This window comes from Chiloscyllium plagiosum, unplaced genomic scaffold (assembly GCF_037043375.1).
Source record: "Chiloscyllium plagiosum isolate Xiang-an unplaced genomic scaffold, Cpla_swu_hap1 HiC_scaffold_32, whole genome shotgun sequence".
NCBI classification, from domain to species: Eukaryota; Metazoa; Chordata; class Chondrichthyes; order Orectolobiformes; family Hemiscylliidae; genus Chiloscyllium; species Chiloscyllium plagiosum.
This window is the reverse complement of record NW_028270170.1, coordinates 17,838,170-17,861,556: the sequence shown is the minus strand read 5'-3', so window position 1 is coordinate 17,861,556 and position 23,387 is coordinate 17,838,170. Positions and strand designations below refer to the sequence as shown.

Sequence of the window (23,387 nt, the reverse complement as noted above, 5' to 3'; positions counted from 1 at the left end):
GATCCAATTGGAGAAAGTGAGGTCTGCAGATGCTGGAGATCAGAGATGGAAATGTGTTACTGGAAAAGGGCTAATGCCCGAAACGTCGATTCTCCTGTTCCCTAGATGCTGCCTGACCTGCTGCGCTTTTCCAGCAACACATTTCCATACTGGATCCAATTCCTGATGCAGCATTTCAAATTTCCATTGATACCAGAATGTCCCTACTTGTGAAGTGACCAAGTATGAGAAGCTTATCAAAGTTTTTCCATAACTTCAGGTAGATGATGGCCACTGGATTTCCTTCATCCACAATCTTAGTCATTTCCACAATGAAATCAATCATATTGTTAAACCTGACCATTTTCTTGGAAGCCACTCATGAATTTCTAATGCACCTCTCCCGTCTCCCACTGATTTTAAAGGCAGCTCTTATAATGTCTTCCAGACAATGGCCGGCAAGCAGAGAATTCTCTGACTCTGATTTACCTTCTTTATTTTTGAAAATATGAGTGACACAAACTAGCTTCTCACATACAGGAAACTTGGTTACAAACTATAGGCGTGGACTCACAGAGCACTTGTCCCATGTCTGTATGGATACTGTTCTGAATTAGATAATAGATATTCCTCAACTGAATCCTCTACAGATTAATGCAAAAAGACATTTAGAAGCTCTGCTGTAAACTGAATCCGTTCTCTCCATGTACGGGATGCACTGCTAGAAGTCTGGTGAAGGCAGATTTGATTTGGATAGAAATAATGTCCAAAAGGGGTGGTGGAGAGAGCAGGAGATGGGCACTAGGTAATGATGCTATTTGAAGAGCCAGTGCAGGCACTTTGGATCAAAGGATTTCTTCCTGCACTATATCACCTATGCTTCTGTGATTGATTCATTCTATGGGATCTTTTTGCACCCCTATATTAATGAACTTCTGACTGCCTCGCTATAACCACCACAATTACACACCTCTTGCGTTTTCCACACATCTTTTGGCTAATCCTGTTACTGTTTTTATCTCCTTTCATTGCAAATGATATCATTCCACTGGTCTCCTGAATGTTAAATGCCATAGGTTGGTAGGATGCCTCCTGCTTCAATCAAATTTGTCAGTAAATAAACATGTGGAAGATCAAGTGTGCCTTCCCAGCCAGCCATTCTGTGGTACACCACAGTTGGCACATCAGTCATCATAAATGTTATTTAGAAAACAATGTTCAAGTGGAGATGTTATTTAAAAATCTAGCTGGTTTGACTGGATAGCTTTTCCTGGCACAGATACCAAATATACAGAAAACTCTACTTTTTTGGAATGTTTTCACATTTTTGGCTTTTGCAAATATTCCTGTGAAGCCAACTACGCATATGGAAATGGCATTTATTATTCCCCAGTAGTAAGGGGCAAGCTGATTTATGCTGGTATGAGGGAGGCAAGGCAATTGTTTTCTTGACGCCTTCTGAAAGGAGACACACTTTGCCAAAACAAGAAATTGTTGACATTCTGTCTATATCAACTTTTTCACTTGCGGGATTAAAGCTATGTATAGGGCTGGTGCTGAGGGTTTACAGATCCTGGAAAAGGCTTTTTTTTGAGGAGCCCTTACCATGTACATAACAGAAAACAAATCAGCTTCACAAATCTGTTGTAGACACAATGAAGCAATACAATAGCATTGTAATGTGACTCTTCATGTCCCCATGCCATCCAGGTCAAAAAAAATACAGAAAACAAACCAGTCCAGCTTTAAGTCTTTCCTGACCCTAACCCAACACTGGCAAGGAGTTGAGATACAGACTGCTATTCACTAGGTCCTGGTATTCGCACTCACTCTAAACAGTCTATTCAAACCCACACTGGTTTGTCAGCACAAAATATAAAATGGGTAACTTTCACTACAGTCTGGTAAACACTGCAGAGAGTCTTTGAACTGGTAGCTATAAACACACCAGCTGGACCCTACATCTTTTTTATGATCTGTTTTTGAAAAGTGGAAATTTCTTAAGCAGTTCAGGTTTCTCATCTTAGTATGCCAATAGCCACTTTCAGGACCACCTATATTTTTCAGATCTGGATACTCCTGCCATTGAATAAGGCAATGGTTCTGAAAGAGTTAATGTGAAAGTTGCATTAATTTTATGTGGTCACACAGTTTTTGGGTGGAGAATCAAGCGTTCTTATGAATGGTCTCAATGGAGACAGATACGTCATCTTGGCTCTTGATGGTTGTAATTACACCTGACCAGTAATGGTTTTTTTTAAAAACCAATTTCTATCATGCAATAAATTGTACCCTGTTATGCAAAAGTAAAAGTTCCTCTTCTTGTTATAACTTGTGGTGGTTTATCCTCTATCACTGACAATTCAACTCAGGATAGGCAGGAAAACTGTAGTGCTCTTTTCACAAAGTGGTATTGTCTCTATTTCTGAGCCAGGAGTCCAGGTTCAAGTCTCACCTGCTCCAGAAGTGTGTAATGACATCTCTAATCAGGTTGATTAGAAAATATCTACCAGTGCTCCCAATCAATATGATCATGGCTGAGGAACTTGCAAGTTTCCCCTTTGTTATGCAAGTTTCCACTGGTCATCGATTTGCATTTTTGTTACAATGGCCCACCCAGGGCTGTTTAAACAAATTCTGTTGGCTTGAAAGAGTAGAAAGGAAAATTATAGTGCAATTTTCACACAATGTTAGTTTGCCTATCTCTGGGCCAAAAAGCTGTAGATTGTTGTCCCATCTGCTCTGGAGGTGTGTCACAACATGTATTAACAAGGTGATTAAAAAAGTATCTAGAAAAATAAATTGGGGGGGTAACGAAGCACCCGAAGTTGATACCCAGCACAACACTCAGCTCTGTCACTTTCCAAGCCACTCTCCTTCAAAATAGTTGGATCTGCAAAACAGATTTGTTATTTTGTGACTGCCAAAATGTTTTTTAAGTAGTCTGTGCAACACAACAATCTGCTTCCTATCATTTTCAGTCACGTCATCTTTGGAAGATGTTGATGTTCTTATCAAAATGATTGTCTGTACAGAAATAATGGGTATTCAAAAATACATGTACTTAGCACATCAATATATTTGCCTAACATATTATGTTTCAGGTGTAATCAGGCACTATTTAAATGATTAACAATGTGTACAATAGTTCTTATCAAAAAAATTATTTGAATGAGGTAAATCCACGCTGGCTCTGGTTTTATAGGCGACAGTTTGAAGGACAATGTAAGAGCAGTCGAGAATGCACTGCAGAATTTAAAACTTATTAATGAAATCAAAATCTAAACATTCAGCCCGATACTGTGCCCTTTAATGTTTAAAAAGGAAGCAAAATTTTGATGTAAATGTGACACCAGTTGCCATGTTTGACAAGACAACAATGATCTTACACGATGTAAGGTCGTGGAAAAATGGCTCCTTTAAATGAGCTACTTCACTGTAAGTGCATCTCTTCTTCCGATAAAGAGAAACAAAAGTGATCATTTTTATCACGTATATGAATTAAAAGAAAGATAGCCAGGAATACAATAACTAGAAAAGTTCACCAAAGCACCAAAATTCTATAAATGTCCAAAACATAAAAGTGCGTGCAAAATGCACTAAATTATATCAACAAATTGAATTTTTGTAGCTCTTTTGATGTGTTGCAATAAGCCAAGGTGCGTGACAACATTTGACACGGAGTCACACACAAAGGAAAATTAGGTAACTTCAATGTGGTAGATTACAAGGTCAAAATGAGGTAGATTAAAGAAGCAAAATGAGGTAGAGAGGATTAGTGAGAAAATTCCAGATTGCAGACCTTGATATTGGAAGGCACAGCCAATAGAAAAATGGTTAAAATTGGGAATTTTAAAAAAATTCATTTGTGAGATGTGGGCATCGCTGAATGGGCCAGTCCTGATTGTCCAGCTGCAACTACAGAGAGTGCAGTTATGAGTTAACCACACTGCTGTGAGTCTGGAGTTACATGTAGCCAGACCAGGTAAGGATGGCAGATTTTATTCTCTAAAAGGGCATGAGAGAATCAACTGATTATAAAATGATTGCAATTAGGGTAGCTTTATTAGTTCTGGATTTTACGGAATACAAATTTCAAGGTTGGATTTGGACTAACGCCCCCAAAGCATTAGGTTGGGATTCTTGATTATTAACCCAATACACATTACCAGGAGGTCACGATGTCCCCCAATGACCTCCCCAAGAGCAGAATTAGAGGACAACAGGCATTGCATGGGCTGTGTATCTGAAAGTGATTACAGAGTCAAGGAATCCCAAGGCCATGGAGGGATTTGAAAACAAGGGTGAGAAGTTTAAAATCATAGTCTAAATAGTGCCTCACATCCTGTTGTCCAAAAACCAGAATTGTTTGAAAATTGGACTCTTGTAAAAGGCTCCATTGGCATATTGTGGCTCCTGATACATAATCAGCCAGTGCATATTGATCCATCCAACTTGACTTGGCCCAGACTGACCCAAACAGTTGACCTGAAATCTGACAGTGCTTTGGTTCAGAGGTGCTCTACCTTGAGTATACATGACACTTTTGCATACAATCTCATGAAAGCATTCAAATGTGCAAGGACAGTTTTAATTGCATGTCACACATTTTAACTCCCAACGTGCAATTTTCCAATGATTTTCAAACCTAGCTCTGACTCAATAACCTGGCTCTCAACCAAACAGCCTTTTGGATATAATTCTTCAATCCCAAAACCACCTCCCCCACTCCAAACATTTTTTATCCACAGATAAAGGTAGCCAACAGTTGCAGCTCCCCTGATCTGTTATGGAATATTTAATGATTTCTGTGAATGTAATACTTTTTTAAACTGATAAGTTTAAAAATTTATGGTACTGTGAGTTACATGTGTGATAAGAGAGGTGTAAAGTCACAACAGTATTAAATGGAGTAGATAGGAAAGGTTTCTGGTGACTGAAACCTCAATAACCAGGGGCTATGTTATACCGAAGAGTATGAGAAGACCATGAAGGTTAGACTGGTAGCACAGCAATTATTTAGCTGAAGCGGTGCCCTTTCAGAAGCTTACACATGGTTGTGTATGTGACCACTTCCTCAAATAGTGCCTCAACTGCCCGCTGACCTTGACGACTTTGATCAGTTTCATCTGTTCTTTCAGGCATTAATCAGTAGGCCTTGTTTGTGGAAAAAATGTGCAGGCTACAGCAAGCTAACAAGCACGAGGACTAATCTCGTGAACTGTACTGAAACATTCCATAGATTTATGAAGGCATCTGAAGCATGTCTTCAGAATTCCAATGGTCTGTTCTATGGAAATATTGGCAGCACCATGGACCTTACTGTATCCATGCTCCATACAAGTCTGCTGCAGGTTAACTAAGTATTGCAAAAATAACTCATCCATTATATTTCATCTAAAAGTACAATGGACAGGGAAGAGATAAAAGGTCTGAAATTTTCAGTGATAAGGAATTATGCAAACATTGTACTGCCAAATAGCAAAGTCACAGCAGCAGCAAAGGTCAGAAAATTATAGCACTTTTTATGACGTGTGGTGACATGCAAATACTTCCAGGTGACTACAAATGGGCAGAATTGTCAAAGTACCGTGAGATGAATATAGTTAGGCTCATTTTTTTAAACTCTTAAATCAACAGCCATATGACACAATCAGGATGCTGACTTTCTAGTTACCTTTTTGTAGAGAAACAGGAAATAAACTTTACTGAATTATTGCTGATAGCATGAGGTGTGAGGGTTAGTGGGTGGGAAGGTAGAAATCAAGAAAAAGCGAGAGAAACAGACAGACCATGTGTGGTTTGAGGCACAGAGGGGGAAGGAGGCTAGTGTGGCTGGAAATTGCATGTGATTGTGTGTGTGTTGGTTGTCGGGAGGGAAAAAAAGAGCATAGTGAAGGGGAGAATGAGAGCACCTTCATTGTGAGAGGGGTGTGGGAGAAGAGAGAATGTGACAAGCGGGATGGGAATAACAGCAGAGGTGGAAAGGGAGAGGGAAAGGGAGACAAAAAGAGGGGGACAGACTTCTCCTCATTCTCAACAGCTGACAAACCGATAAAGTAATAATCAGACTTACCATCCTAAAGGGAGAATGAACTGTTTGCTTTCCACTGCCTTTATCCCCCAAAATTACGTTCGAAACCTAGTTTTTAAGACAGTATTTGTTGGTTCTTCTTTCTCTCCCTTGAATATTATGATAAAGTTGCTGCTTATTTTTCAGCTCTCCTTCCTATAGGTTTGCTGTCCAAGTTGCTCCAGCTCCTTCTGTCACATGATCCCTCTCTCTCTCAGCCTTGGACTTCTTCTCCAATCACAAATGAGTTCTGAACATAGGTCACTGGACCCAAAACGTTAACTCTGTTTTCTCTCCACTGATGCTACCTGACCTGCTGAGTTTCCCCAGAGATGTGTATTTCTGTTTTGGATATCCAGCACCTGCAGTTCTTTGTTTTTTTTGACAAATGTTTCTCTGTTTGGGAGAACGGGATGAGAGGATGATTGGACGATCGGATCTCTTTCCCGCGTTGACTAATCCTTCAATCATAATTCTATGATTAAATCTCACTCTCACCAATTATAGAGCTACGATTTCTTTAAACCCCAGTTGAAAGGTCAGAACAAATATTTAAAATGGTGGATTTCTGAAATGGAAAAGTCAAAAATCCATCTAATGATGGAAATTTCTCATTTCATAATTAGACCAAGGCTTTCCTTATTCATTTAATTTTCACTGTCCATCTCCAATTTCCCTTAGAAGATGGCTTTGTGATTTGCTGAGCTATTTCACATGATGGTCACCAGTCAGACCCACTGATGTGCATCTGGAGTCATATCCAGGTCAGACCATAAAAGGACTGCAGACTTCCTTTCCTCAAAGACATTAGGGAACCAGTTGGATTTTTACAACAATCTAATAACTGCATGAACACTATTAGCAATATTAGGTCTGGATGCCTGAATCTGTGGCTCCAAAAACCTTTTTGGAGATAGGATCTAGAGTTTGATATCTGGCTGTTTTTCTTTAACTTTCTTTGACTTCTGCTGTTTTGTTTTGAGATTCTGGTTTTGTAACCAAGATGGTGCCAGACAATGGCAACTTTGTACACTTTTCACTGTACTGATGTATTCCTATACTTGAGTAAATGTGACAATAAAATCTAATTTTGAGTTTTGCATGCTTGAAATTTCATGAAATTCCACTTTGTTAATTGAAAAAAAACTATTAAGCCAGATTTCAGTCTGAGATCTTACCTGCCTAGTAATAATCTCAGCTAGGAAATCAATAGGTCCTAGAGATAAACCTGCTCATGGTCGTGTAGATATTGCTGAGAATCCAAGCTACAGGCCAATTGAGCCACAGAGCAGTAAAGTGGGTGAGGGATATGTCTGGTTTACTGCTATGTGCCAATAGGAGAAAAATACACAACTGTGCAATCACCACAAGCAATCACTGATAAACAACCAACAAAAGAGTTAACCTGTGTAGGTATTAAGTGGGATTTTGAACACAAGTTTAATCATGATGCTCCATTAATACTGTCAACTTTTCAAAAAGAATGAGATAAGTCAGTTTGATTTATTTAAGCAAGCCTATAAGTATTTTTTTCACTTTAAATAAGCCTTCAGTTCCATCAATAAATCTGTGTATGATCAGATTGACATAAAATGTGTATAAGAATTTGAATATGATTGCAATTTTATTAAGGAATTAAGTTAAGAGAATCAATATGTGATAACTTTTACTAAGATGTCAGACATGCAAAATCTTCTCATTCTTTTGTTGTCTGTAATCCTGCAATAGATCCCTACCACATAAGGAGGCAGCAATTTGGACAATTCTCTTTGTTTTGGCACCAGTTTCTGGTGTTTCCCTTCAGGTCATGATTTGGAGATGCCAGTACTGAACTGGGATGGACAAAGTTAAAAAAAAAAATCACACAACACCAGGTTATAATCCAACAGGTTTATTTGGAGGCACTAGCCTTCGGAACGCCGCTGACAACCACCTGATGAAGGAGCAGTGTTCCAAAAGCTAGTGCCTCCAAATAAACCTGTTGGACTATAACTTGGTGTTGTGTGATTTTTACCTTGGAGGTCTGTATCTTTCTCAGTTTCACATTATTATTTACCCTTCTCTTAGAAGATACAATGTTCTGTGCCTCAGCTGTTCCCAGTATAAAGCTCAAACAGCTCTCAAAACTTTTCTCCTTCTCTTCCCCATTGAGAATTCTGAATTGGGCACTCTCTTGTCCTTCAACTCTTCAACCAGAGGAAAAAGTCTGTCTACAAAATCCTCTAACAAATTGCTGTTTAGTCTTCCAAATTCTTTATCTCAGTAGTTCCTTATCATTTCACACACCTGTTCCCAAACTTTGTGAAGGAATGTGAGAGAGGTACAATTTTTCCGATTTATCAATGGTTCCTTGGTAAACTTTGCTTATTAATCTTCACACGACACTGCAGCATCTCAGGAGCTCACTGTTGCAAAGTGTGTTGCTGGCATAAATTCACCAAATGCAACACCAACAACTTACTGATGTTACACATACAAGGACCAGATTTTATTTTGAGAGATAAACCCGGAAGCAGGGCAACGCCAAGCTCAGAACAACAAAATCATCAGAAATAATCACGGGCAAAGTTCCTTGCCAATATCCAGGTGAGTTATTAATTACTTGGTATAATTACGATTATTTTATTAATCATACCCAGACCGAATGATCATGTTAATCAAATGATCATTTCATCCAGTTAATGATCCCCAGTTATGTTTTCTGCGTTAGAACACACAGCGAGGGACATTAGGAAGAAAGACAGACTTGCATATATACAGTACATTTCATGGCCTCAAAATACTTGTAAATTGAATTTGAGAATATGTGACATACATTATAAGAAACTTAGAAGCCAATTTGTACATAGAATGCTCCTAGAAACTGCAAGGTGGTAATGGACAGATAATCTTATTCAGTGATATGAAGAGTCAAAATATTGGCCAGGACTCTGAGGGTAACTGCTCTCTTCTGCTGTTCACAATATTGCTACATGATCTTTTACATCCACTAGAGCAGGTCAGGCAGAGGCCTCGGTTTAATGTCTAATTTGATAGATAAAATCTTCAACAGTGCAGAGCTCCATAATTACTGCACTGCAGCCTAGATTTTTGAATGCAAACACTGGAGTACAATTTAACTCACAAACATTTGATTCAGAGGCAAGGGTCCTGCCAACTGAGCTGCAGCTGAAACTTGAAAAGTTCAAACTGATATTTTCTATTATTATAATAGAAATGGAATGCTCATTTGAACTACAATAATTGCAGACAGATAATGACTACGCACAGTACTTTTATGTGAAACAGAGTTTGCATTGTTCCAGATGATGTTTGCTAGTGTTTTAAAATTCCAATAACAGGTTAAAGTTAGAAATAATGAAGAGGGTCTGGGGTGAGAATAGTTAGGATTCAGTCTTAATAACCATACTTTTCCCTAACTTGTTGCACAGTAAATTTAAACTGCTCTATTACTTGTAAATAAATCATACAAACGCACAAAATTGTCGTTAACAGCTAACAGGATTATTTCCCCCAATTCACTTTGTTATCTGCCTGTCCACTCTAATATAGACTCACTTAGCCATAAAGATTTAATCCTGCCAATTGGACAAAATATTAATATATTATCCATTATGTAATTTCTGCAGGGAAAAAAAGACGACATTTCCAAAGTACTTCACTGCTGTGAGATGCCTCAGGATGTCCTGAATTTGTTAGACTTGTTTTATATATCACTACTATCTTTTTTTCATTAACTATTAATATTTCCGGGGCTGAGGAAAGTAAAAAATGAATCTGTCACTGAATAAACTAAACAGATGCAAGATTTATTTAAAAAGATGTACCCTGCATGAGGGATATATGCAGACTCCTTCACAGTATGAAGCTCATAAATAACTATCAGATATCCAACACAGCACTGTGGAGTCAGTAAAACTCAATAGGGGACAACTGTTCTAAGAGAAATGACTAAGGCTTGGCATGAACTAAGTGTGCATTGAATAGAAGTTTTGCTTGGATCTGTTTATGGTTGTGTTGGATCTGCTCCAGGCTGAGATGTGTTCCACTGCTGCAAAACTGTACTTTGGGGCAAAGAAGAGACTCCAGAGTAGCCAATTCATCATTCAAGAACCAAAGGTTATTGAAGAAGTATCTATTGAACATTTACACATCTGGCATTTGTAAAGCTTAATGATTTCCTGTCTACAAGCACAGTCTAATGCGCATGGACCAGCAGTTCGAACACAACTCCTCTCATGAAAATAATCTTTTGTTATAAACAGCCTTGGAAATCACCATGGCAAAAGCTGTTTTTTTGTAATATCTGAATGCAATTTCAGTGATTAATTAAAATGACAGAATGTAATAAGAGACTCCTGTTTCTTTGTTCAGTTATATTAACATTCACGATGGGACTCAGTTGTTATTTCGAGGTCTGTCCCTCAACAACAATGTCACAATTAACAACTGGTGAAGTCGAATTCAAGAATCCTTTTTAATCTTGGAATAAAATACATTGTTAAGAGATTTTCCATAGCATTTAATAGCAAGTCTGAATCAAGTATTTATTGTTCTTCAAAAATGTTCTTAATTTCTTATCTGCTAGATTACTCAACTCCCCCAAAGTATACCTTGTATCTAGCCAGGATAATGAAAATAAAGAATCATAGAATCCATAGAGTGTGGAAGTAGGCCATTCAGCACTTAATCCTCCAATGAGTATCCCACCCAGATCCACTGCCCCCCCCCCAATCCACCGCCCCCCGCATTTCCCATGGCTAATCCACCTACAACGCACACTACAGCTAACTTAGCATGGCCAATCCACCTAACCTACACAACTGTGGACTGTGGGAGGAAACCGGAGCGCCCACAGGAAACCCACACAGAACATGGGGAGAATGTGCAAACTCCACACGGACAGTCATTCAAGGCAGGAAGTGAACCTGGGTTCCTGGTGCTATGAAGCAGCAGTGTTAACCACTGAGCCATCATGCCATCTCCTCAAACTTGTGCAAAAGTTGATCTTTAACCAATTACCAACAGGCCAAAATTGTTTTTCACCATCATAATGAGCTCCGAACTAATGCATTTCTTAGCAACCTATCTTAGAATACCAATTTGCCTTCTGGGCACAAAATGCCTTCCAATGACTCCCTACTGTTGTCTATCCAGTTGCACAATGCACTATTCCATCTGATCTGCACTTTGTAACTTCAAACATTTATTTAAAATGTACACCAGGGAAAATCATTGAATGCTTTGGAGCACTATTCCTCTAATGTCTGAAAGTTGTCTGTGAACCTAAACAAATGGTATGGTCGCCACTTCTTTACTATTTGTAGCAAATCTTCACTTTGTTAAAAATTTAACAATAAAAGAACAAATACATACAATTAGATATTAGCAAAATGAAAGATGTTCCTTGGAGTTAGGGCACATTTTTAGGTCAGAATTCCAGAGCGATATCCCAAATCTAATCTGCAGAATACTTAAGTGTTTTTGGCACTGGTATGCGCTGCACAAGGGATTCAGAAAAAACTCAGAGTGGAAATCCCTCAACTCTAACAAAAGAGAAGAAAAAAAACACAATGGAGTTATTGCTTAGCCTCAACTCTACCTTTACTTTTCATTTCCATGAATGTCTTACATGGTATTATTTAAAGTATGAATTCTTTACAATATAAACAATTCAAAAATAGCAAACATTATTCAAGAAAAATATCAAATGTTCTAACAGGCAAATGCTAAATTCATAATAGAAATGTCTTTATCTTACTATTAGTATCTTTCCTATGCAGACAGACTTTATAAGTGGTTATAAATATTGTTGTTCTTAGTTAATAACTCAGCAGTCTGACTACTGAGAGGTATTTGGCTCAGTTTGTGGGGTAAACATAAATTTAGTTTAATGTCATTTTGATGGTTTTTTGTTCAACTTAAAATTGCTGGAGATACTCCAAAATGTTACTACATCCAGGAAAGTTACAGAAAAGGAATTGGGAGATGAATTAACTGCTCCTTATGTCCTCACAAGGACCTCAATATACAAAATAAGGATTATGTTGACGGCAAGCTGGATTGTCATCAGCAGGTGTCATTACAGATAGTAAAATCTTTGTTTTAGACTCTCAGAGGATAATTTTAAAGATAACTAACCAGACAGAACCCATGAGATTATGTGAAACATGGGTTTCACTGGAAACTAAAATCATACAAGGTGCGAAAGGAGCATTGCAGCTAATTGTGTTGAATTTCTGCTTAATTGTTTATGTTAGAACGACCCCAATGCAATTCATTTCACAGTTTCAATTTTTGATTATCAACTTTACCAGCACATTCTTATGATTGGAGATGCCAAGTCTGGGAATGAAATTCCTTTCTTCCCATGTTTCCATCAAATCCTTGGTTACACACAGCACAATTAGATCCAGAGTACTCATGCTGCTCCAGATTGACATTTGATTTCATATCGAAAGGATGTCTTGCATATCAAAAATGGAAGTTAACATTTAGGGTCTAGTGACCCTTTCTCAGAACCCTTTGGCTCACTGGAGCCAAAACATTAACTTGGATTTCTCCTCACAGATGCTGCCAGACCTGCTGAGCTTTTCCAGCAACTTCTATTTTTGTTCCTGATTTACAGCATCTGCAGTTCTTTCGGTTTTTATCCTTTTGATATTTGGCTTTGTAAGGATGCTGCAGCACCCTTGCAATGATGTCACGGAGTTTCTTTCTGCTGAGCATTAATACTACAGTGCAAATGGAGTTAAGAGAGAAAGAAACAAAGGCGTCAAGAGCTAGCAAGAAGCCGGAGGTCTAGCCAGGCACACATTACAAACACATGCTGAGAAGCTTGTGGAGTCGAGCAATCATCGGGCAGCAGAGTTCATGTATTAGACTTTCAATAATGTAACAGAAAGACTAGAGCCTGGTTGGTCTCTGAATACTGTGCATTGTGGCATTTTGTCTTCATATATAAATGCAATGTCATAAAGAAGCCCAAGTCTAAAGATAGTTCTTGACATTGATTGAGCAGAAATCAGTCTGTTTTGAACCCAATCCCCTGGATTTGTAAAACTGCAGAACAAAAGAATTCGGTTGCAGATTAGTGCCATTAATGACCACTTTCATGTTATGTAATGCCCAGGAGGAGCTGACATTTAATTATAATTGTACAACTGGCAGAGCAAGAAAATTTTTGCCATGCAACCATGGATTATATTCAAAGAGTAGATACACCAATGCAAAGATATTTCACTACTCCATACCAGTCCCATTTCACTGCTGTTTGCATTTAGAGACTCAGAGATATACAGCATGGAAACAAACCCTTCAGTCCAACCCATCCATGCCGACCAGATATCCCAACACAATCTAGTCCCACCTGCCAGCATCCGGCCTATATCACTCCAATTCATATATCCATCCAAATGCCTCTTAAATGTTGCAATTGTACCAGCCTCCACCACATCCTCTGGCAGCTCACTCCGTACACGTACCACCCTCTGCGTGAAAAAGTTGCCCCGTAGGTCTCTTTTATATCTTTCCCCTCTCACCCTAAACCTATGCCCTCTAGTTCTGGACTCCCTCATCCCAGGGAAAAGACTTTGTCTATTTATCCTATCCATGCCCCTCATAATTTTGTAAACCTCTGTAAGATCACCCCTCAGCCTCAGACACTCCAAGGAAAACAGCCCCAGCCTGTTCAGCCTCTCCATATAGCTCAATTCCTTCAATTCTGGCAACATCCTTGTAAATCTTTTCTGAACCCTTTCAAGTTTCACAACATCTTTCCGATAGGAAGGAGACCAGAATTGCATGCAATATTCCAACAGTGGCCTAACCAATGTCCTGTACAGCCACAACATGACATCCCAACTCCTGTACTCAATACTCTGACCAATAAAGGAAAGAATACCAAACGTCTTCTTCACTATCCTATCTACCTGTGACTCCACTTTCAAGGAGCTATGAACCTGCACTCCAAAGTCTCTTTGTTCAGCAACACTCCCTAGGACCTTACCATTAAGTCTTTAAGTCCTGCTAAGACTTGCTTTCCCAAAATGCAGCACTTCGCATTTATCTGAATTAAACTCCATCTGCCACTTCTCTGCCTATTGGCCCATCTGGTCCAGATCCTGTTGTAATCTGAGGTAACCCTCTTCGCTGTCCACTACACCTCCAATTTTGATGTCATCTGCAAACTTACTAACTGTACCTCTTATGCTCCCATCCAAATCATTTATGTAAATGACAAAAAGTAAAGGGCCCAGCACTGATCCTTGTGGCACTCCACTGGTCACAGGCCTCCAGCCTGAAAAACAACCCTCCACTACCACCACCACTTCTACCTTTGAGCCCGTTCTATATCCAAATGGCTAGTTCTCCCTGTATTCTATGAGATCTAACCTTGCTAATCAGTCTCCCATGGGGAACCTTGTTGAACGCGTTACTGAAGTCCATATAGATCACATCTACTGCTCTGCCCTCATTGATCTACTTTGTTACTTCAATAGCTAATTATCATTTTCATGTAAATCGTGAAATACAGAAGTGATCCTGCATGTATGTAGCACTAAAGTACTTGGTGTTTGCAAAACGTGAGAAAGCAGATTTTTCTTCTGGTCAAATTGTGGACATTCAATCCATTTGACCCAGTACTGTGCCTCATAAACTCTTAAATCACAGCCATTGGAAACATGAACAAATTACTGAGCCATTGTGAAGATCTTTCACAGAAGCAAAAAAAAAGGAAAATATTGCATTCTGCATCATGTTCTAGAATAAAGCATAGATAGTTTGATCAACATTCCAGAGGATGCACTAGCTTATTGAAATGCTACTGGGAGAATGTCACATACTAATCTTCTTGCATGCCGAGATATGAGAGTGTGAAGACAGATGAAAGGGTACTGATTGAAGAGAGACTGCACTGGGTCTGTTGATAGCTCAGCTAATGTACGTACAATGTCAGAAAGATTCTGGGTTTGAGCTCACAAATCTTTGTTGAATTTACTTGCAGTAAATGTACCTTTACAATTTGGATTAGTAGGCATATGCTAAAAAATCTCTGCTGTTGAATGATACACAAGCAAACCTGCATAAATGAGCATACGAGAACATCACGGAGGACAGTATTGGGTTTGCTTATGTGCCCTCAACAAAAGTAATGTGCTGAAAGTCACTGTTGTGGTTATAAATGAACAATGGCTACTTTAGCTTGCTAGTGTAGAGCACTTGGCAATTGTGGAACCATATCCCAGCAAAAGCAACAGTTTTCAGGAGTGGAGACAGGAGACAGATTGATTAGGATTATCTTTAAATAAAGTACAATGCTCCATCTCATAAATGTTCTTTACCTTCTGAAAACAGCCAGTTACCTTTTAACTCTTTGAAATGGTTTCCCTCTTCATCGAGTTGCCACTTTTATTTATCTCTATTGTATTTAGATCTCATAAAACAACTTTAATGCTTCGTTAACCAGCCAGTCCATATGCAAAATGCTTCCCGTTGTTTCTATAACACATGTAAATACTGTCTCCATGCATTATTGAGCAGTGCAGACATGAATGGTTTTCCAATTTTCTGTATCCTGTACTCTCTCAAAACTCCAATATTACTTAAAGTGAGGCATTGTCAAAGCTTTATTTTTGCATAGAATGGTCAAGTCAAGGTTAAACAAAAATCAACATTGGCTGTGGAGGCTAGATTCTAAAGCCAGTCTTGACTCATGCTCGCACCCAATATCATATCAGCAGTGAATCGATCACATCATCCGACGAGACATGGGAAATTAACCAGGGAGAAGAGTTCTTATGTTGTTTTAGCATCCCTCTTGGCAGAGCGAAGAGATATTCATAGGCTCATGTTTCCCACTATCCAACAAAGCAAGTACAAGATTCAAAAAAAGGCACTAACTTTCTTTTCTGCTGAATTAAACAAAAACATGGGGAATGTTTTCCCCACAGCAATGTCTCAATCAGAATGACCTGCCAAACAAACAAACAAACAAACAATCAGCAGCCTATTTCTGATGCAGTATACGTTGTTATTCTCTTTTAAATTTGCCATTCTTGAGTCCATTCTGATAAGCACATGAAGAAAAGCACATCAACAACGTCTCTTTCCTGAAGAAAAAAAAAGTCTCAAATTTCAATAAGTGATGATTTGGCTACTGTAAAAATATCACCTCCTCATACTTCCATTCTTCAAGTAAAAATCATATTTCAACTCTGGCACTGATATGAAGTGGAACAAACTGATCCTATTCTTGGCAGTATAATAAGGGTACCAAGTCCCAACCTAACACACCACAAATTAAAACCAAGAAATAGTGAACCTCCACCTTCCCACCCTGCTGCAAGGATATCTTCTGACTTTTTTTTAGTTCATACTAGGAGCTATATAACTCATTCCAGAACAAGACTGTGCCCACTTGAGATTTCTTACAAGTCTTGAAACTTTGAATAAAATATTAAACATTTGGTGTTAGAGAGAAGTGAGCTTTCTGCTAATCCATAGAATCTTAAATGCATTGGAGTCAGTTGTCACTGGTCAGACTCGGGTAATTGTGTTTCTTAGTAAAGGGCTGCAAATGGAAGTGGGAAGTACTAGTCTCAGTCTAACACTATTGCAGCCTTAAATTGTTCTTATTTTTCCATCTTTAGTTCTGATCCTAGCATTTATTCACTTGCCAAAGCTCATGGAAAATTAAAACTTTGTAGTTAACGTGATTGATATAAATTTGGGCAAGAATCTAAACATTTGGAATTCACTGCAAAAACACAGTTAATGATAGATTATTGTTCAGAAATGAAATCTGAATTTTTCAATTAAAGTTACAATACAAGGTCAAAGTTTAAATCACATTTCCATTTAAAACAATGAATCCTGCGACATCTGCTAGGCATTATATTGGCAGAGTTGTTACACCTTATCAACTGCAGCTTTCAGGGCAGGATAGTAAGGAGAGAAGTTGGAGGGAGATGCAAATAATTAAAACTAAAGCAGTAATTTTACTGTTTCTCTGAAATATTTATAATTATTCTCTGCTTTATTGTATACATAGGGTAAGAACATTACTTTTATTGTCTGCATTTTGATCGTTCCCTGTACTTAACAGCCTTCACATCATCCATTGCTTTGGATTTTACATCAGCCACTTGTTTCATAGATTTAATAATTATTCATGGGGGGTCAGCATTTACTTTATGTGCATTAGCAAAATGGATGCAGAGGTAACATAAGGGTGTTGCAGAATATTGGAGTTGGTACCAAAAGAAAGTCAGGATTCAAGAATAATGGAAAGATGCAATCTCTTAGATGGAGTGCTTGGAAAAGGGCAGGAGAACGTGAACAGATTTTGGGAAAGAATGAGAGCATAGGCAGTGGTGCTGGTTCACACATTTCCCCCATACCTCAGCTGTAGATAGGTAAATGCTCCAAAATTTTACTTTCCAAACTTTAGAATGCTTTACTGTGTAGTAACTTTGCAAAGAAGGCACTTTTGTAGGTCAGATATACTAAGTGAATTATTTACATGTGATTTCACAACCTAATTAGCTACCACGGTGATTAAGGTTTTACAAGGAGACCTTAGTACTCATGTAGAAATGTACTAACCTCCTTAGAGCTTTGAACCCTGGATTGAAACTTTGTAACATTAAGGTATTTGTTCAGTTTACCTCAATCTGGCAAGAAACCAACACGTTTCAATAGCCAATGGCTTGCTAAATTACATAGATGGAAAAGCATGCGAGAGAGAACAGGAAGCATGATGCAGGCTTTGCAAAACAAACCGGGGATATAATCACATCTAAATAATTGATTGTATTACTCCTTCAAGTGAAAAATTGCACGATGTTAGGCAAGGACAGTACAAAACAAAACAAAACACAAAGTTGCATAATTTGTCAATCAGCTGACAAGCTACTTGACTCACAACTTCAGTAACATTAACATTATCATTTGGCCTGTAATGAAAAGGACCACTATTTAATGCAGGCTGATTAGCATATTTAAGGTATAAAATTTAACTTATGTCTTCCAGAAAAGAAATAAAAAGATGAACTAACTGAAATGATTTTAGTTAAGTAACAGTTGCTTTCAGAAATATAACTTAAATGGTTGAACCCGACTAGCTAACAAAACTTCAACATTTTTCCAGATATGAGATTCTCTATTCATAGAATATACTGAATGAATGCCTACATTGTATATTATTTTTTATTTCCAAAGTGAGGTTGTTGACATAACAGTGAGTTACGTGCAATGTTTTCACAGGGGAAATAACCCATACAAGATCTCCCAACTAGTAACTTAAAACACGAGATATATGTTTTGCCTTTCAAATAAATGTTTTAATTCACATTGCAAAGCTGTAGTGAACTATCAAGCAGCATTATGTTCTGCTGTATTGAAGTATATAAATATATATTACCAGTTTTACCATGATTAAGACCTGATCAGAGATTTAAAGTGAAATGCCGATGAACAGAGTTACATTTTATTGCATTAAGTACAAATCAAGCAAACAAAAAGCCTTTACTTTAGGTCAAATTATTTCTTCAGGGCAGTGAGTAAGAATCTGAACTAATCAGAGGGCATCATGATAGCTCAATGGTTAGCACTGCTGCCTCACAGTGCCAGGGACCTGGGTTCAATTCCATCCTCAGGCAACTGTCTGTGTGGAATTTGTGTATTCTACCCCATGTCTACTTGGGTTTCATCTGGGTACTCTGGTTTCTTCCCACAGTCCAATGATTTGCTGGTTAGGTGGATTAGCCATTGGAAATGCAGGGTTAGGAGTCTGGAATGGATGCCCTTCAGAGTCAGAATGGCTTGCTTCCACAGCATGGAGATTCTATCATCCGAAGATTAAGCCTGCTTCACTATTTTCCCAGCCATGGCCGCTCTATCTTTTCAATCTCAATTCCTTGTATGTTTAGGTTCACCATTTAAGTTGAACGAATGTGCAGAAAACCATATAATTTAACTGAAATCAGCTAAGTTAACTTTGCTTTTTGTCTCTTTTTCAAAATGGAAAGGGACCAGTATCATTTTATTTGGAATAATTTTAAAAATAACCCCAAGACTCTTATTTCCCGAGTTGAGTATCTGTCTTCTTTTTGAACACTTTGACTTTATATTGAAGGTCATTTAGGACAGTGTACTCTACATTCTTGTAGCCTTTTGAACTAGTGTGAAAAAAAAGTGAGCTTGGCTTAACGAATGCATGCAATAAATTGAATATTGCAGTGGTTTTTTAGTTTACATTTGGTGTTTTCCACATGTATTAAATGATCTGTTAAAAATAAAACAATAATTAGTTTCATTTGTCTTAATTTAGTATTAATTATGTTTGACATTGGTTAACAAATTAATTTTCACCTTCAGCCAAACAAGGTACACTCCCTAGGAATGAATTTGGTATTAAAATCATTTTACTAACCAATCAAGTTAATTGAAAAGCAATATATTGCAAATGTTGGATGTCTGGAGTAAAAACAAAATGCAGGAAATATTCAGCAGGTAGATAATACCTGCAAAGAGAGAAACAAAGTTAATACATGACCCAAAAACTATTACACATTTCTAATTTTTCCAAGTTCAGGAGCAAGGTCAATGACCTGAAACACTAACTATTTCTATTCATGTTAATATTGTCTGACTTGTTCAACATATTATAGCTTTTAAGTAGCAAACGACAAGTCTGAGATAACATAGTTACTTGGCTGTTCTTCTGTGTCTGTGTGAGCTGTTAAACGTGAAGAGTGGAAAACAGCCCTGGAAGAATAATTGAACAGAAGAGGACAGATACAAGCAGATCCACACACCACAAGACTAAAAGCTTAGCCCAATAGTGGGACTTTGGCAAGCCAGATTTTTCTCCTGTTCACTCTTTCTTAACCAGCAAATTGTCTACCTATGATAACTAACAACTGTATACCCTGACCATCAAGTGTGTAATATTCCAGAATACACAGATATGCTAGCAGACTCACTGTACAATATATATCCCTCCAAATGACAAATAAGTTTAATTTACAATAATTGCAACATGTAAGCCAGTGTAAACCTCAGACTAAGACAATCTTGACTTTACACTCACTGATTCACTCTAAAAATTACATTTATCATGCATTTTTAGAGATACTGTACAAATTCCCTCGGTTTTACAGGATCGAACCTTCAGTGATATATCAATGTAAGTTTAGAAATGCTGGTGCGAGATGGGGAGGAGACCCCTTGAAAGTCCAAGCACCTTTAAATCCCTTCAGCAGCTAACGTTAGTGTGTTGCATGTGTGAAAATGACTGATGTCTCTAAATAGTGGCAAGTTAAATGCTGAGGAAAAAGCAACATTACAGCAACTGATATCACAGTGTTTTTGACAGAAACTCACCCAGTAATAATTGCATTCCTGATTTCATGAATACTTTTAAAAACTGCTCTAGGAGAAAGACTGCCCTTGGCTGAGATGCCAGAGCAGAACATAAAAATAAACTGCTCCAACCATTCTCAGAGAAAATTAACATTAAGCATCCTCCTGCAAGACAGTTGGCCATGAGGTATTAGCTCTGGATCAGTTGTAGAACATTTCCTTGGAATCAGGTTTGTGGGTTCAAGTCTAATATAATGGGAATTTAGCACAAACTGATTGATGCTCCAGTACAATACGGAAGGTGTAACATTGAGAGTACAAAAGCAGAAACTGCTGGAAAAGCTCAGCACATCTGGCAGCATCTTTGGAGATTTAACATTTTAGGTCCAGCGACACTTCTGCAGAACTCCAAGGAAGGGCACTGGACTCAGAACGTTAACTCAGATTTCTCTTCGCAGATGCAGCCAGACCTGCTAAGACTTTCCAATAGTTCCAGTTTTGTTTCTGATTTACAGCATCCGCAATTATTTCTGTTTTTAATTCAATACGGAGAGCACTCTGACTGAACGAGGCTAACATTTTGAGTCAGACTCCTTCACTTCAAAAGATGGAGCTCCAAAGAAAAGTAATGTTGGACTGGAAATGTTAACTCAGTTTCTCTCTCCACAGACACTGCCAGGCCTGCTGAGTCTCTCCAGCACTTTGCTTTTATTTCAGATCTTTTTATCTTTGAATGAGACTCGAAATCTCTCCAGTGAGTAGAAAGATCCCATGAAAACCTGGCCAATATTTATCCTTCAAATCAAATTGATCAAAAGAAAAGAATCATTGCTGATCTGGGAGCTTGCTCTGAGCAAATTGGCTGTAGCTTCCTTACATTGTCATGGTGACTATGCTTTAAAAAAGCACTTTAGAAGTTGTGGAAGTTTCTTGAAGCTTTCCTGAGTGACACAGTGTCCCTGGGCATATGGAGCTAATAGCAGGGGATGGGGATGTGACAGACCCTGCCTCTTTTTACCTGTAGCTCACACCAGGCGACCTCCACCGTGATCTCGGTATCCAACCCCTTGTAGACCGTCTTGAAGGAGCCTCTTCCCAACTCGATGTTGAACTTGAGGAACCTGCCGTCGGGAGAGGTGTCCACCGCTTTCATCTCCACCTCGTTCTCCTCCGGTTCCATCTTACTCTCCTCGGGCAGCTCGGAAACCGAGTCCTTGTGGGGAAAGCGAGGGCTGCCATCCTCGGTGTCCGAGCTGTTCGCTGCCGCCGCCTGGGCAGGCGGCGCGCCGGCAGTGGGTCCGCCCGCCGTCAGCGCACCGTTGTCCGCGGACGGCGGCGGCGGAGTGTCGCTACCCGGGGCTGGCGCCGGGGCTCGGGGAGGGCGGCGGACCAGGAGACCGTCAGCTCCCAGCTCGATGTCGACGGAGCTTTTCCTCTGGTACCGGCCCGGGAGCCTCCTGCTGTCTCGGGCGGCGAGTCTCCGCCGCCGGCTCTGCGCCTTACTGAGGAGGGAGGAACGGTCCAAATCCAGATCCAGGTCCAAATCCAGAGCCGAGCTGATGAGCCCGAACCCAGCCAGGTCCACCTCCGCCTGAGACATTGTCCTGGACATGGAGCCTTGCTTGAGTCACCTCCAACAAACTTCAGCAACTTGGCCCCAACAGCAAGGGAAAGACTGGTCAACACGCCCCCCAGAAAAATCACAACATTCAACCAGATACATCATTGTGCTGCATATTGTTCCTCAGAAAACAAACTCTCTCCTCACAGGTTCTTATCTTCCTTTCTCTGGCAGTCGCTGACTGACAGCAGAAAATAAACTGGAGGGGGAATAACAGGGGCTTTGGGTTGTAAAAGGCTGCAGGGAAAGTACTGGAGTCCGCAGTAACTCCAGTTGCGCTGACGCCTGATATTGCTCCGTGCGCTAATAACGCCTCCCCTACACCGCCCATTGGCTCAGGGGAGACAGTCCCTGTCGGTAACTTTGGATGGGGGCGTGTTGATACCGGGGGATGGGGTGGAATTATTTGTTTACTCAGTTTCCAAATCTCGCGCGGGGGAAATGCAAGGTAATTTTACTTTCTGTCTTTAATCAGCCTTTTAAATTCCTGCTGTTTTTTTTTACACACGTGCTGAAAGATCAGCACACCCCAGTGCTGAGGAAGCGAAAAGCGTCCTTCCCCGAGAACGCCCAGCGGCAAAACATTTAAAAAACAGAAGGAGGCACTCGGCCAAAAAGAAGCACTATCTGAACAGAGCAGGATGTGAGTGGACGAAGTTCTCCCTTATCGGGCACAACACTCACTCGGCTCCTGTCACGTCCTGCAGCCAGCCATCCCTCCCTACCATGGGACGCGGAGCTGCTATCGAGTAGAAGCACACGTCCCCAGAGAGGGAGGGCCGGTCATCTCTCCGTACTCTTCCCCTCCAGGGGAGTGTGTGGTTACTGAAGTAAGACCACGGCTGATTATCACTGATACATCCCATGACCGAAATAGTCTTGAGATCAGCTCCATTGAGTAGTCTTTGATATTTCAATCAAGCTGTCACGACACACCCTCTGGAGCAGTTGGGAACTCGAACTTGTGGCCCCTGACTCAGATATACAGACACCACCACTGGTGACATTAACTGAATGTGGTAGTGGATCTCAACAAACACTCCTTTCCAGTCTTAGTAGGAATATTTATAGCAGAGCATATTTTCTGATGAACCTGCTCAGTGATGTTATTGTAGACCAAATCCACATCCTCTAGCCCAGAAGTAAGGACACTATCAATGCACCACAAGAGCCCCTTGTTAATGTCAAAAGGTGTTTACCATCTAATAGATTTTGGAGGGCTGGCAGGGGGAGGGAGCTGTGATCTGTTGCATGTACTCCTATTACCCAACTGTTGAGGCTGATGGTACGTACAACTATTGGATACAACAGGTAACAGTCACTGAAGAATAATGGATTTGTGCAAAA

The 23,387-nt window shown here is 39.5% G+C and overlaps 1 protein-coding gene across 2 annotated transcripts in view; it reads right to left on the bottom strand.

Moving 5' to 3' along the window:
- wnk4a (WNK lysine deficient protein kinase 4a) overlaps window positions 1-23,088 on the bottom strand; it is a 75,086-nt gene extending 51,998 nt beyond the window's left edge. For both annotated transcript variants that reach the window (XM_043674988.2, XM_043674989.2), the window contains exon 1: window positions 21,438-23,088. In XM_043674988.2, coding sequence (XP_043530923.2) covers window positions 21,438-22,031 — 594 coding nt within the window. In that variant the 5' untranslated portion in view covers window positions 22,032-23,088. The remainder of the gene's footprint in view (window positions 1-21,437) is intronic.
- Between the last annotated feature and the right edge of the window lie 299 nt (window positions 23,089-23,387).